Source organism: Podarcis pityusensis (genome assembly GCF_964106645.2).
Source record: "Podarcis pityusensis genome assembly, chromosome: 13".
Lineage (NCBI taxonomy): Eukaryota > Metazoa > Chordata > Lepidosauria > Squamata > Lacertidae > Podarcis > Podarcis pityusensis.
The window spans coordinates 21,654,436-21,669,306 of record NC_138038.1 but is presented as its reverse complement, the minus strand read 5'-3'; the positions used below and the strand labels follow the sequence as shown (position 1 = coordinate 21,669,306).

The window sequence follows — 14,871 nt, the reverse complement described above, 5'->3', positions numbered from 1 at the left end:
CTGGAGCATCCTTGTTAGTCTAAGTCATGTAGTATTTTGATTCCGTATTAATTTCAAGTATCTTGAAATAATTTTTTTAAGCAAATGTGTTTGGGAAATCCACACTCCCAAGTGAGTCATAAGCTATGGATAAAAGAGATTGTGTAGATTACATTTATATGCTTTTTGGAACATCATCCACCTTGTCATCTGAGCTCCAGCATTGTTCCAGTGGATCAGAGTGCCAAGCCTTGTGCTTTAGATGGTTGAGTGGGGTGGCTCTTCAGCTGTAACAGCTTTCATACCAAACTTGTTCTTTCATCCCTGCAAGGCCATATAGAGTTCTTACGGCTGTCTTGTATTATTGGCCTTGGCTGTCAGTGCTTGTTTTTCAACTTTGTCCTAGAATGGGGTGCTTTGGTTGCCCCAGCTCATTAGCTGTGGATGTTGTAGATTATAGACAAAAAACTTCATTGAAATTTGCCTGTAGGGGACTATAGGAACATAGGAAACGGCCTTACTGAATTAGGCCCTTGGTCCATCTAGCTCAGTATTGACTACACTGACTGGCAGTGGCTCTCTGGGGTTTCAAGCAGGGGTCTCTTCCCATTCTATGTGGAAATGCCAGGGAATTTACCTGAGACCTTCGGCATGCAAAGCAGAGTCTATGACCCCTCCCCAAATACTTGCATTCTGCCTGCCTGAAACTTTCCATTAAGCTTGCTGCCTCCTCAGTTATCTGCCCTCTTGCCTGGTCTGGTATCCTTGCACCTGATTTCATCAGACATGATCCTTCAAGATTGCTCCTGTTCATGCCCTGGCTAGTCTTGTTCAGTCATTTCCTATAAATGCAACATTGAGTGACTATAAGAGAGTTGGGCAGCTGTGATTTCCCTCGTCTCTGGCAAGGTTTTGGAATTGGGTGAGAGTGAGGGATGCTTGTACAATGGTACCTCTAGTTGCGTGCACCTCTGGATATGTATCCTTCAGGTTATGTATGCGGCAAACCCAGAAGTATTTTTGCAGGTTTCACCGTGCGCGCATGCGCAGAACAGGCACCTCCAGTTGCGAAAACCTTGGGATCCGACCGGACTTCTGGAACGGATCCTGTCTGCAACCAGAGGTACCACTGTATTTAGGAGTCCAGAGTTTTGATGCCTGCTGTGCAAGGATTCAAGAACAGTGCTTGTAAAGTGACAGAGTTTGCTGTTAATTTCTCTAGTATTTTTCCTACTTTATGATTCTATAGGCTTGAGTTGTGTAGGCAGCTTGATCTTCTAGAAGGACTTGTTCTCTGGATTATGGTGCCCTTGTATTATATTTCCACAACAAGGGTATAAAAATAAATGCCCAGCTCAGGCAACATGTGATGAGAGCTGAGAGAGTTAGTATTATTCCATCGTGACCCACTCCCACCCCAAGCCTGTCTCTACTCTGGCAACATATGGAGAGGATCTCCTTACCCTTTGCTCTGTCTCCCCCCTCCCCCTGAATGCTGGGGGAGTTACAATTCCTGTAAACATGGGCCAGTTGAGAACATACTGTTTTCCTCAAACCTTAAGAGGTGAAAGGAAGGGTTCCCCCCTCCCCTTTCCAGACATGAGGGCTAATGGAGTTTACAGGAACTATTCTAGTATGTGCACAGACATTTTTCATTGTGAGACTAGACTGCTGGTCTTCTGAACCTGGGCACTCTAGAACAAGACTGGACTGTTCAGAGCAGACTTGCATAAAGTAGGCACTGCAAAACAGGCACAGGACTTCAAAGCTGCTGAGCAGCATTCTTATTAGGACACAGCAGACTCCTGTAAGATTATACATTGCTTCTGAAAATGGCTGCTGTCTGCTAGTAAGAATGCAGCTCAGCACCCTTTAGCCTTGTCTCTGTGCTTCATTGCATATTTTAGCATTGCCCTTGCTGCTTTTCCAGGCTGGTTTTAGGTTATCTTCATTGGGCAGCTACTGTGCCCCAAGGTGCTTAACGAGAGGCTTACTTATTAACTCCTAACTTGCCCACAGTGCCACCTCTCCCTGTTTCTGGCTCACTGTGATATTATAATTATCATACAATTATAATAATTTCTGTCTCACTATTTCTACAGCCTGGGACTCAAAGCGGCGCTTACACAGATAAAATAGAACAAGCTAAAAACATAGAAAAGACAATAATTAAAATGTAATTAAACACTAATTGGGTGCATCCACCCTTTAGCATGCACCACCAATAGTGGGAGCATTTTCTGCTATGATTTGCTTGCCACCAAGCAAGCAGGCAGTGATGCCTGATAGGAACAGCAGCTGCCACTGCTTACTTGCCTGCCTTCTCCCACTTACGATGGCAGCAGCAAGCAGTGACCACTGCTGCACTGCCTACTCACTGGATGGCACGTGGAGGGGGGAGGAAGAAGAAGCCACTGTCCATTATGGTGACTTACCACGTGGAGGCAGGGTGGGTGAGCAGGGTCGTCTCACCAAATGGTTTGCTATCAATAGTCCCTCAAAGGCTGGAGCCTGCCCCAAATGTCTTTTCTTGCTATTCAAAGTGTTAGGATTTGGGCTTGATTCATGTTACCTTGGTCTGCATCTCTGATCCATCTGAGCCTTTCATTCTCTGTACTTTTAGTTCAGGCATAGGCAAACTCAGCCCTCCAGATGTTTTGGGAGCACAACTCCCATCATCCCTAGCTAACAGGACCAGTGGTCAGGGATGATGGGAGTTGTAATCCCAAAACATCCGGAGGGCCGAGTTTGCCTATGCCTGTTTTAGTTCAAGTTCTATCTTTAATACTGCTATAAGCCTCTTTCCCACCCCCACCCCTCAAAAAGTGATTTATTACTTAGTCTGAGCCAGAGGCTTAAGGTGAACTATAGTATTCACATACAAATCTCAAATCTGTAAGATCCAGCTCTCCAGGGAAATGTTTCTCCCCTGCCTCCTAGACCACCTCCCCATAATGTTGGCAGTGGCAGAAACAAAAATACTGTCGATATTGGAGTGGACACCTTGATGGGGATGCAAATTGTCCCCTTCCCAATCATCCAACTGGCCACTTGAGCTGGGAGGGGGTAGTTAGATCTTCATGGCTCAGCTGAAGGGCAGAGCACTGTGTCTTGTACATGGGTTTGCCCTGTGTGTAGGTTGTGGTGAAAAGTGTGGTGTTACCACTGGTGTGCAGACCTTGGAGATCTCACCAAGGGTGAATGTGGGTCTTGGACCAAGAAAGTTTAGCTACCTCTGGCCTAAAATATTTGCAGGTACAGTGGTGCCTCGCAAGACGAAATTAATTCGTTCTGCGAGTTTTTTCGTCTTGCGAAGCACCGTTTCCATTTTTTCAAAAAAGTCTTCAAAAACCTCAAAAAAGGCTACCACACTGCGTGCTATGAGTTGCTCCTCGAAGTCAAGTCGCAACTGCACCTCTTCAAGCAATGCACCCTGTATTACTGTAACGGTTTTAAGAAAAAGGAAACAAACTTGCAAGACGTTTCCGTCCTGCGAAGCAAGCCCATAGGGAAATTCGTCTCGCGAAGCAACTCAAAAAACCAAAAACTCTTTTGTCTTGCGAGTTTTTCATCTTGCGAGGCATTCGTCTTGCGAGGTACCACTGTATGTCACACAAGTCTGTTTCTCTCAAAAAAAAATATCGATACCAGCTCTGTATAGGAAAGTCAAGTATTGCACAATAACTTAAGATTAAAGTGCACAGATATTTTGTTACATGTTTATGCATGCGTGTTAAGATAGCAGGAATAGGGCCCCTGAGTATGTGTTTGCAGAAGTGGCCCCTCGAGGAATTGGCAATAGGAGATGAGAGGTGTGGGACAGACATGGTCCAGGGGCAGACATAACTAGGGTATGGGCATTTAGTCTCAGAAAGCTGGGGAGCAAGGAGGCTCAAGCTATCCTACTTTCTTGAAAAGAAATTAAGGACTGTTTGTAGAAAACTGGCTGGTTGAAAAACACAACTTGCCCACAAACTCTGACACTTTTATGCCCACTTCTTATTGCATCCAGCACAACTTCTCCCTTTCCTTGAGGAGCTGCAGTTGTTCTCCAGTCTCACACTTCTGTTTGTACTCAGGGCCCCCTAAACCTGGGCTCACTTGTGTGAAAGTAGGACCCTTTGCAACCTTTAGGATTAGGAGAGTTTGAAGAGGTTCCGCCCTGTCAAGTTAAAGGAACAAAATGCTTGAGCTGTGTTTATTTTTAACTGTAGCAGAGTATGTTGCTGTTGTTTTTAGTAAGCTTGTCTTTCCCGGAATTACAACATGAATGCACTGGGACTAGATCCATACACATTAGTTTGGCCTGAACCCTTGGGAAATAGCCTGACTATAAATGCTATCGCCCATCGTTCACCACTACCCTGTTTCCTGGCCAATCTTGTTTGCCTTGACATGGCTACCAAAAAGCTAACTTTTGTTGGAGATTAGGCCCCAGAGTCCTGGAGCTCTTCTTCAAGCACCTTTTAAAGCAGTAAATGCTGCTTCAACAGAACATACTTTTAAAAGGGGCGGGTCTTATAACATCGTCAGTTTTCTTAAGCTGTCATGTTTATTGCCCACATACTGAGTGTTCGCCTGTGCTTACCTTCATCGTGATTACATGTTTATATATGGATGGCAAACTGGGGTGTAGAAGATCAAAGAGTTGCCAAAGTTTTCTTCGGAAATTGTGATGCAATGCATGCAATACAGTTTTTGATGTCATGCTTTGACCTCAGTTTTGTAATGGGGTGACTTAGGATGCAGCCCCCTTGGAGTCCACTGAATGCCAACTTTTTATTCATGGTTATATATCTATATATCTATATCTGTTCTATACTCTATTGACTCTTTCTGCATCTTGCTTTCCTCCCCTGTTCATTTTGAATTATATATATACATAGCAGCATGCCATTCCCTCACTTTCTTTCCCCAAGACCTGCATTTATTTCTCATCACATTCAACCATAAACTCTTCCCCCCTGCTCCCAGGGTGATCAGGGTGGATTTAAAAAAATAATCATTTTTTTAAAAAAGTGACTAGAAGTTTATCTTAAAGAACAACTAGGTTGATCTGCATGTTAGCACTATATTATGCCTTTCTACCGATTTAATTTTTACCTGCTAGCATTGGGCCTTGCCTATATCTATATCTATGTCTGAAGAGCCAATTTGATCAAGTATGAATATTTGCATTCAGCCTACCAAAGTATTTGGTATTTATTTACCTAATGAAAATAACCCAGTAACTAGCAAACCTTACTTCCATCTTTGTTACTTTGTTTTTGTGAGGCTGAGGTTGGGCCGAAGCAGAGAGGAGGAATGCTGTAAATAAGACAACAAATTTACCCAGTGGTCAGATTCCTATATTTTTATGCGTAACCTCACAAACTCTCAGGGCTATTGGTTGTAAGCAAACACTAAAGGGGAATATTTTAAAGGCATTCCCTATATAGCTAAAGAAAAACCTACAAACCTTGCTACAAAATGTGTACAATGCAAGATGCAGGACATGGTTGTAAGAATCAAAACAGAATAAACAATACTCTATTTAGACAGGAACCATAGAATACGTTGGAGCCTCATCTCTGCAGAAACACCCAGTGTCCTGGCCCTGCCAGGGGGCTGTCAGGCAAGGAATGTCCAGAGTGAGGAGGTAACTCTTTATTGTCAAAAGTACACTTACAAGTAGGGAAAAGGCATGTCTATCAGTCCTACATTGCTCAGCTACTCCAAGGTGTGCCCCCGATGAGGCAGTTGCAGTGACAGAGAGGCCTGGCCCCTGACCTCAGCTTATGTATCTTCCCCACCCGAGTTGCGCGTAAGCAGCATGTGAAGACTGCATCTGCGTGTAACCTGCTTCTGCTCCTCCCTCTTCAATTCTTGCTTGGTCCTGGGAGACAGTGGAGCAGGAGAGGTGGGGGCAAGAGGAAGAGGTGTGGAAGCCCTTGACCAGGAGTCAGCAAACTTTTTCAGCAGGGGGCCGGTCCCCTGTCTCTCAGACCTTGTGGGGGGCCAGACTATAACCCCCCGACTCTCCCATCCCTTCTCCACAGTACTGGACGAGCCCTGGTGGCTGCTTACCTTTGTCTTGCGAGCGGCAGGGGCTGGCGGTGGCGGCGGAGGGACGATGAGTGGCACACGGAAGGGCTCCAGAGAGGGGCTGCTTAAAAGGCTGCTCAAGCACTGCTGACCCTGGCACCAACAAAGGCCAGCCCCCTTCCTCCTCTAGGCAGGGCAGGGAGAAGCCAGGAGGAGGGAGGGAGGGAGGAGGCGCCAGCGCCGGAGCTGCCGTGTGAGGGAGAGGGAAAGAACGCATGTGCTGGCAATCCATGCAGCGATTCCCAGACCATCTGTGGGCCGGATCCAGAAGGCAGTTGGGCCTGATCCGGCCCACACACCTTAGTTTGCCTACCCATGCCCTTGACTCTCCACCAGCCTGACCTCTCCCTCCTCCTCCTCAACCTGTTCTTCACTCTCTAATCCTGCAGCTTATCCTGCCTGATTCTCGTCTCCTGTCTGTTAGCGGCTCCCCCAGATCACTGTTCCCTTCTTCCAAGTTAGTCTCTAACCCCCCTTCTCCCGGTGGTGCCCACTCCTCAGTATCCAACCACCACTCCTCAGTGTCCAGCCAGCCCCTGTCACAACATCAGGTTTGGGTTTGAAGAATTCCCAGCTTTCCTGGCCACCCAACCTGGGAGAGATTTCAACTAGCTCAGGATGTTTCATAAATCACTCCTTCTAAATCCCCTTCTTTTATTCCCAATGACAGGGAAATAGTTTTATGTATTTTTTTAAAGAGAAAATTCCAGAGGGAGTGCAAGTTAAAGCAGTTCAATCACCTTTGGTTCCCTTCCTCTTTGGATTGCAGCATAAACTGTAAATGAATATGGTTTCATGATCAAATGTGCACCATTATTTAGGAACTATATGAAGAAATAATAATCATTGATTTTAAATCAGCTTGATTTAAATCAAACCACCTTGTTGGTGATTGCAAGCTTGTTTGGGAAAAGTCTAGGTGGAAATGGGTGGCAATATATTTTGAGGTCAGGGTTTTAAAAATTCCCACATAGTGGCTCTAGGCTCTGACTACACAGTGAGCTGAGCACACATTGTTGACTGACTGTCTGGCCTCTATGTTGACTACTTTTAGTTAGAGCTGTCATGAGGTTTTTGTAAGTAATTTTGGTATATGCTTTCACTCTTGTCATTTATAATGTAGAATGGGGGAAGTGGAACATGTGTTTGTAGTGTCAGCTCCTCTGTCTTAAAGAAGGAGATGGGTAATAAACTATTTACAGTGTAATTTTGTACATGTCTACTTAGAAGTAAGTCCCACTGAATGTAGTGAATAAGTGAATGTAGGATTACAGACTTAAGTTCCCATGTGCCAGTAAAAAATAAAAAATCATATATGTTCAAAGGACCTGGGATTTTTCAATTCCTACTTGAACTATATTCTGCAAAATACAATGGAGGCAATTGAAACCACCAGGTTCAGCTGGATTGAACAGTTAGAACTTCCGCAGCTAACAGAAGATAGAATCAACGAGAGCATTGAAACATGCAACTTGGGATGGCCTATAATATATAATATTTTGTGGCATTGCTCTGTTCCAAGTACTTGCTCCGAATCTTTGACCTTTAGCCCATTGCTGTCTTAACTCATTTCAGAACACAATGTAGACAGAATCCTACCTTATTAATTTCACTGTATAGGATGTAAATGTGTAATAGGATGGCAGGTAAGGTTAGACTGGACTGTTTGTGGGGGGGAAACAGACATAAAAGCCACTGGTAACTGTCCTGATCCAAATGGATGGTATAAATATTTCTGAGAGAAAAGGAGCCCTGTTGGATCAGACCAGTAAAGGTCCATGGCAGCCTCCAGGGAGGCTACAAGTCTCCCCTGTTTCTTCCTCAGCAGCTGCTTATGTATGTAGAGGTTCCATTTTACTGTCATGGTTATTGGGTTTATTAATGGCCATCTTCTATTAACCTATTCAATCCCTTTTTAAAGCTTTCTAAAGCAGTAGCCAGCACATAATAAATATAAATATAAATATCCCTTCCATCTGACTGGGTTGCCCCAGCCACGCTTGTTGCGGCGAATTCCTTAAATTGTGTTCTGCGATAAAGTGATTTTTAAAAAACTACTCATTGAGTTATTTGTTACACCAGTAGAGGAAAATATTTCCTCTTTGCTTTCTCCACATTTGAATAATTTAAAAAGTTACTGTCATGTCCCTTGATCTTCCTTTTCTAAACTGCCAGTGAAATCCTATGCATGTAAATACAATTGATTAAGATGGGACTTTTCCTGAGATAAGAGTGCATATTAGAATCACAGGTTTAAAAGTCTCAAATGCTTTAGCATTGGGGAACATATGTGAGGTGGCTATGGAAAGGGGCTGTATAAATATTTTGTGTTTTATTATTTGTAGAATGCTGATTGCCTGTGTGAGTGGATGTGGTAGTAGTAGAATCATAGAATCATTGTAGAGTTGGAAGGGACCCCGAGGGGCATCTAGTCCAACTCCCTGCAATGCAGGAATCCTGGCCACAGCCAGGTGGGCTCGAACCACCAGCCTTCTGGTTAACAGCAAGACGCACTGACCCTCCTCTGTCCTGGCACTCTGTCTGTGTATGTTAACGCTGTTCTGTAAGAACCCATAGACCCCCCCTCACCATATTTGTAAATGCTCATTCCTAGGGCTTTGCGTAGTTTGAAGTGTAGTGCAGCAAAATCTCAGCAGCCGGAGTGGGCTTCAGCAGAGCTTTTCTGGCGCTTGAGGGGCTTCCATACCCTTCCATGCTGCCATAAAACAAAAGTGTGGGGGTGGGGATGAAATCTGTGCTGATACGGAAGAGGGAACTTTTGGTAATCTCCGGCAGGTTGGGGAAAACGTTCTAGGCAAGGGTGCTGCCTAGCAGGACTGATTTTGGTAGGTGATATGCAAGAGCGAAGGAATGTTGTTGGCATTTTATTCTTTTCGGTGTTCCCCGAACCGCTGCGAGCATCACTGCCTGGCTTGGGTGGGGCATCTTGGCGTGGGAGCTTCTCAAGGAGACAGAGGCCCAAACATTGCTGCAGCTCCCAGGGCGACCTGGGCGGGGTGGAAGAGAGGAGCAGCAATTGGCTCTCCTCTTCGCATTCTAGGTGACGAGTGCGAGGAGGAGCCCTTTCCTCTGCATCCTCAGCAGGGACCTGAGGCCTGGGATTGGTTCTTTCTGCAGCCTAGGTAACCAGCACAGGGCGGAGCCTGGCTCCCTCTGCATCCTCCGCGGTGACCTGGGGGAGGGGATTGGCTCCGGCTGCAGCCTAGGTAACGGGGTGTGTGGTGGTGGGGGGTGTTGTCTCAGTCTCGCTGCAGCCTCAGCCCGGCACATGGGGTGGGGATTCCATATCTGCAGCCTGGGCATTGAGCAGGGGGTGGGGATTCGCCGGAACTCCTCTAAGCAACAAGAGGAGGAGCGCTGAGGATTGGATCTCATGCTGGGGCGGAGGGAGGAGGGCTGGCGATAGCACAGCACCTGTGGGTCACATGCTGGCAAAGGAGGGGGGCTTCTAAACAACTCGGGGGCGGCTGGCAAGCCTGCCAAAAAAGAAAAGAAAAAAAGAGCAACTGTTAACTGAAACCAGAGATGTCTGTCCAGCACCCTGCCTGGGTCACCCAGCTCTGCCTGCCCGGAATTTGCGCTCTACATAGACCATGATCTGGGTGGACAGCTCTGGGAGCGGCAGCTGGGGACATGAGAAAGGTATCCCTTTTAACCCTTTTCTTGCCCCTCCTTCATGCCTGCTATTAGATTGTGGCTAGAGCAGGCCAGATCTCTTCCCACCAGGCACCTTGGAGCTAATAAATCTGTAGGGGGGAAAGGATGTGTTATATCGACTTGAGGAGGGAGAGGCTCTGAGAACAAGAGGAAATGGGTTGTGTGAGAAATGAATGTCCTGAAGTGGGGGAGGGTGAGCAGAGTCTTGGAATGGGGGGGGGGTACATCTGGGAAGAAGGAGATGGTCGAAATGAGGGTGACGGGGTGCAGACCAAAGACGCCTTTGGCCCATATGGGTATCCTGGCCTGTTTACTGAAAGATGCAGGTGGAGGGGGCAGAGATGGGTACCTTGCTGGCATATCTCTTTGCCCACACCATCAGATTGCCCCGAGACCTGAGAAATCTTCTGTGTGTAACTGGACAAGGCATCCATCCAGATTGTATTATTTAATTTGAATGGGTTTTTCGTGTTAAAGGGCACACTGCAGGAGAATAACAAAGTTGGGTTTGGTCAAGGTACCCATTTTGTGAGATGGGGAAGAGGGTTGTCTAAACTTGTTTTAGTTAATTTGGGGTGAATTCAAGAAGTGGGGGGGGGGGGAGGAAAGGTGATCCAAATAGTGCCTCCGACAAATTTGGCCCTGAAAGAGCATTTGATTCTGCTGGGGGGAGGATAGTGAGAGTCCATAGCAGAACAGGATTGGCAGTTACAGAAGAGACTGATTTGTAAGGAGGTCCTGAAATATTTGACCAGTGATTGAAGCTGATACCAGAATTTGCATATTCAAGTTAGAGCTATTATTGACAGGAGGAAAATTCTGAATAGTGTTGCAACACAGAGCAACCTTATACTCTGACATTGGGGGTAGGAGGGTAAGGGGAAATCACGACACTTTTCTGTTTTCTTTTGGTAGTGCTCTGAAAAAGAGGGCACTTTACTCTGCTGAGTTCTTGTCTGGAAGAAAGAAACAGCAACTTAAAAATTAGTGTCTCTGGCAGCCTGAATTCTGGATCCATATGTAACCTCTGTACATAGTAGCATAGTAGTTTGGGGTGGGTGGGTATCTGTTTTCCTTAAGAAATAGGTTTGTGGAGGGTGGGGCCAGAAGTGCTGGCTGACAGTGGCGCTTAAAAAACTGCATATGCCTTGTAACAAAAAAGAACAACCGCCTGTGCCACAGGGTGGGGAGGTACCTCTGTGTGTTTGGCAATTCTAGGGCTGGGCCTGGATGAAAGGAACACACTCCTGCAGTGCATGAATAAATATAGCCTGCCTGTGGGGGGTGGCTTAGCCTTGGGAGAGGCCTGTCCTGCAGAGGAAGAATTTTCAGGATATTGTGGGGGAAGGGAGATGGCATTCCAAAGGAGAAGCATGTCTAGAGTCTGGTCTGGATGAGGGCTGATCACTGCTTTGTAGCTGGAAGAAGGCAGTGTGTTTTGGATGTGTTCAGCAGGGCAATTTGCTTTCAGTTTGAAGGGCTGGTTAAGGTAGGCAGCTCTGCTGTCTGGAGCAGAGGGAGCTGGCCAGGCAGAGCACGCATGGCAAAGCCGGGTTCTTGAGTTGCATCAGGTGGCTGAAAATGCAGAGAATCCCCACCCCTTTATGCAAATAGCCAGAATGGCACCACAGGCTGATGCAAGCCCGCTATGGAGCAGCAATCCAGAATGACAATTGGCCCTCCCTTCCCTCCCTCCTTCCTCCCCTCCCTCCGCCTGCCAGCCAGCCAGCCGTCTGAGCAGTTAAAGCTGCAGACTCCCTGCTGCCTGGACAGAGCGAGCACTGCTGCGTAGCATGGGCAGCGGCAAGGAGACAGCTCTGTTGCTGTTCATGGAGTTCCCGGTCTGTGCCCCGGAGCAGCCTCGTTGCAGAGCCGCTCTTGGCCAGCTCCCAGCGCAGAATGGCTGTAGGTGGGGGGAAGGTATCTGGAGCCCCACGACATCAGGGATGGTCCAGAAAAGGAGCAGGAAAGGTGGGGCTGCACCATATTCAGAATGAAGGGCGGCACTTGGAGGTGAGTAGGGTCAAATGGTGGCGGATGCAGTACGTCACAAGGGAGGGTGAAGTTGCAGGGGAGGGCATCCTCCAGGGAAAAGAGGGCGGCAAGGAAGGGAGAAGCCTTATTACGAGTTTTTTAAGTCCCCCCTTGTTTTTCTTTTGTTTTTAGGACATTGATTTAATTGACATCCTGTGGAGACAGGATATCGACCTTGGAGCTGGGCGTGAGATTTTTGACTACAGCCACCGCCAGAAGGAGAACGAAGTGGACAAAGAACCAAATAATGGGGAGGAGTGTGGGGATGGCTGGAGGAGCAGAGGGGGCGATGTCGCTGACAGGGCCTTGCTAGTGGATGGCGAGACAGGGGAAAGCTTTCCTGCGCAGGTAAAAAAACAACAACAAGTCAACTCCCTAGTTGGGTAGGACAGTTTTCTTATCCACCATCCTGGGATTGTTCTTTGTAGCTGTTCAGTAGAGGAAAATCTGCTGCTCCCTCTCACTGCATGCTTGGGTAGGCCTTGGGAAGAAAATAGCTGTGATGCTAGAAAATGTCCTCCCCTTTTCAAGTTCAGACACAACTCTTAAAAGGGAATTAGTTCTGAAACACTGATGTTCAGTGTTGCTGATTCTGCCCAGGAAGCAGGCAGGGCTGCTTCTCCGTTTGCGTTGGGTTTGAGTGCATAGATATTCATTACCTTTCCGTGCTTGGTTAAAGGCCTTGGTCTGTGCTTTGTTGCTTTGTGGTAGTCCTCAACATACACCCCTTGCTTCTTGCTAGGCTTCACACCACCACCTTCTGATCCTTCTCCCAGCATCCTGGCTTCTTCTCACCTCTGTTCTGTGAGAATTGGGCCTTCTCCCATGTCTTATTTTTGGTTGCAACTGTTAAGAGTATGTTATTTAGTAAGAATTTTTAAATCTCTCTCTATAAATCTCATTAGTTTGGTCCTAGCCAGCCTCCTTCCAAATGGGGCTAGGATTTATCAGAGAATCCTGCTAGCAGATGCTGTGGGGAGGCCATTTCCCCTTATTTCTCTTTATAACACCTCACACACTGTTCTGGAACCAATTTTGTGGGGGCAAAGGGGACAGCAGGGGGAATAGGTAGAATCACCATGAGTTTCCCCCCAACATGGCAGGAGTACTACTTGGGGTTGCTCTTGCTTGGCATTCTAGTCTATATCTCTTTCTAATTTGGTGAATCCATCCTGAGTCTTCAGAGTAGTACTGTGATATCCTATCAAAGCCAGTTAATAAACTCTTGACCCTGGATGGCTTTGAGAACAGTTGTTACTGGGCACATCAGATCTCCAGATTCAGTTCAGTCAGTCCCCACTTATAAGACTGCAGGAATGCAGGGTAGGTGACAGCCTCTGGAATGGCTCACCCCAGTTAGAATATCCTCCGGAAGCAGGGCTTCCCTTCTTGGGGGCTGCATCTAATTCTGCACCAAGAGAATTTGCATTTGATTAAATTTTACTGTGTGACATAAACCCTTTCTTGACTTCAGCATTTGAAATTTTGTCAGAATGCAGGGTGTTTGAGAAGAGACTCAGGGGTGTCATTGGAATAAGTAATGGGGTGGTTGTGGAGGGGTTGTGGGACAGGGAACTGGGTGTGGTATTGGAAACCGTGCCAGATAGACAACCATGTAGCTATTGGCTGTTGAGGTGAGTTTTTAGGAAACTGTGTCTCTTGGTCAGGGCTACCTGGTTCTGAGCATTTAGCCCTGTCCCAGGCTGTGCATTGGACTACATCACTGGGTTTCGTCCGTGTCTGAGACGGGTGTCACCTCAGCATTAATTACATTTATCTAAGTTCAAGAGAAGAATAAAAGTGAGTGGGGCGAGGAGGAAAGATAAATGTTAGTTTAGTTTATTCAGCTAATAGATTGCTTTACTCAGCCAAAAGAAAAGAAGTCTCTGTGTTAATTACAGAGACAGTAACACACAAAATACAATACTTTTAAAAGCAATGCAGATGCACTATAATGTGCATCTACAACATCAGCAGCAACATAAAATAACCACCCCATCCACATAAAAATGTATACAAACAAGCACACACAAACACAGCCACTATTAATGCTGCTGAAACGTCCAGGGGAATAAAAATGTCTGCCTGGTGCTGGAAGGATGACAGAAAAGGGCTATTTTCTCATTGCCACCCTCCAGATATCTCTTAAAAGAGGCACACAAAGAATAGGAGAATGTACAGGCTTTTTAAAAGAAGTTAGTCATATGTTGCCGGTGGAGGTTGGTCTGAAAAAGTTGAAGGGCACGGGTATAGATGATCTTACAGTAAAATGACACTTGAATTATTTGCTCTTCCAGGTGCCTGGTGTTGAGGACCAGACAGCCTTGTCCTTGGAGGAGTGCCTTAGGCTGCTGGAGGCCACGTTTCCCTTTGGGGAGAATTCGGAGGTGGGTCAATGATGGCCCTTGGGAAAGGGAAGATTTAACTGCTTAGTAGTAACAGCATATGGCATTTCTATAGACGCATTCAGTGTAAAAAATGGACTTGGACAATCTTTATCTCATGCCCTTGCCATAACCTTGTGAGGCTGTGAATTTTTCCAAATGAAGAGAAAAGCTTGTTCTTGTTCCAGGCACAAGGCCAGGTAGATTAGCAGGAAAGAAGTGGCGAGAATGCCACCCCTCCCCGCCCCTGCAAGTGCTTTAAAGCCCCTAATACTGTGGTTGCAGGGAACCTTGGGAGTGGGGGATGGCTGTTACAGTCTGTATCAGAAGTTCATGCAGAGAGGAAGCGGGAGTAATGATTTGTTGCTGACATGACGCTTCACTGCCACATGCCTACCATGACTGAAAGGTGTTTTGCTTTCAGTTTCCAGCTGCAGATGCCCCCAGCCTAACTGAAGTTCTGCCGAGTGAGAGCGGGCCTTCCACTGTGCCAGACGGGCTTCTGTCTCCCCTACTAACAGGGACAGAGTTGCCCTTCGACCTGGAGCAGCAGTGGCAGGACCTCATGTCTATAATGGAAACGCAGGTGAGGAAGGCTGGCTTCTACCCTTGTTTATTTTTCTAGGTCCTCCTCTGCTTTCTCTTCAGGTGGGTTTACCATGCCACTGTTTAGTGTTTTGCTAGGTTTCAGGCAAATGTGAAGGTTGTTAAT

General features: G+C 46.6%; 1 protein-coding gene across 5 annotated transcripts in view; it reads left to right on the top strand.

The window, feature by feature from the left end:
• NFE2L1 (NFE2 like bZIP transcription factor 1) overlaps window positions 1-14,871 on the top strand; it is a 32,721-nt gene that overhangs the window by 13,643 nt on the left and 4,207 nt on the right. For 2 of the 5 annotated variants that reach the window (XM_080979328.1, XM_080979329.1), the window contains exons 4-6: window positions 11,908-12,123; window positions 14,073-14,162; window positions 14,584-14,745. In XM_080979328.1, the coding sequence (XP_080835454.1) occupies window positions 11,908-12,123; window positions 14,073-14,162; window positions 14,584-14,745 (468 nt within the window). Of the gene's footprint in view, window positions 1-9,465; window positions 9,727-11,520; window positions 11,755-11,907; window positions 12,124-14,072; window positions 14,163-14,583; window positions 14,746-14,871 lie in introns of those variants that run through there. The other 3 variants (XM_080979332.1, XM_080979331.1, XM_080979330.1) reach the window with 3 other exon arrangements.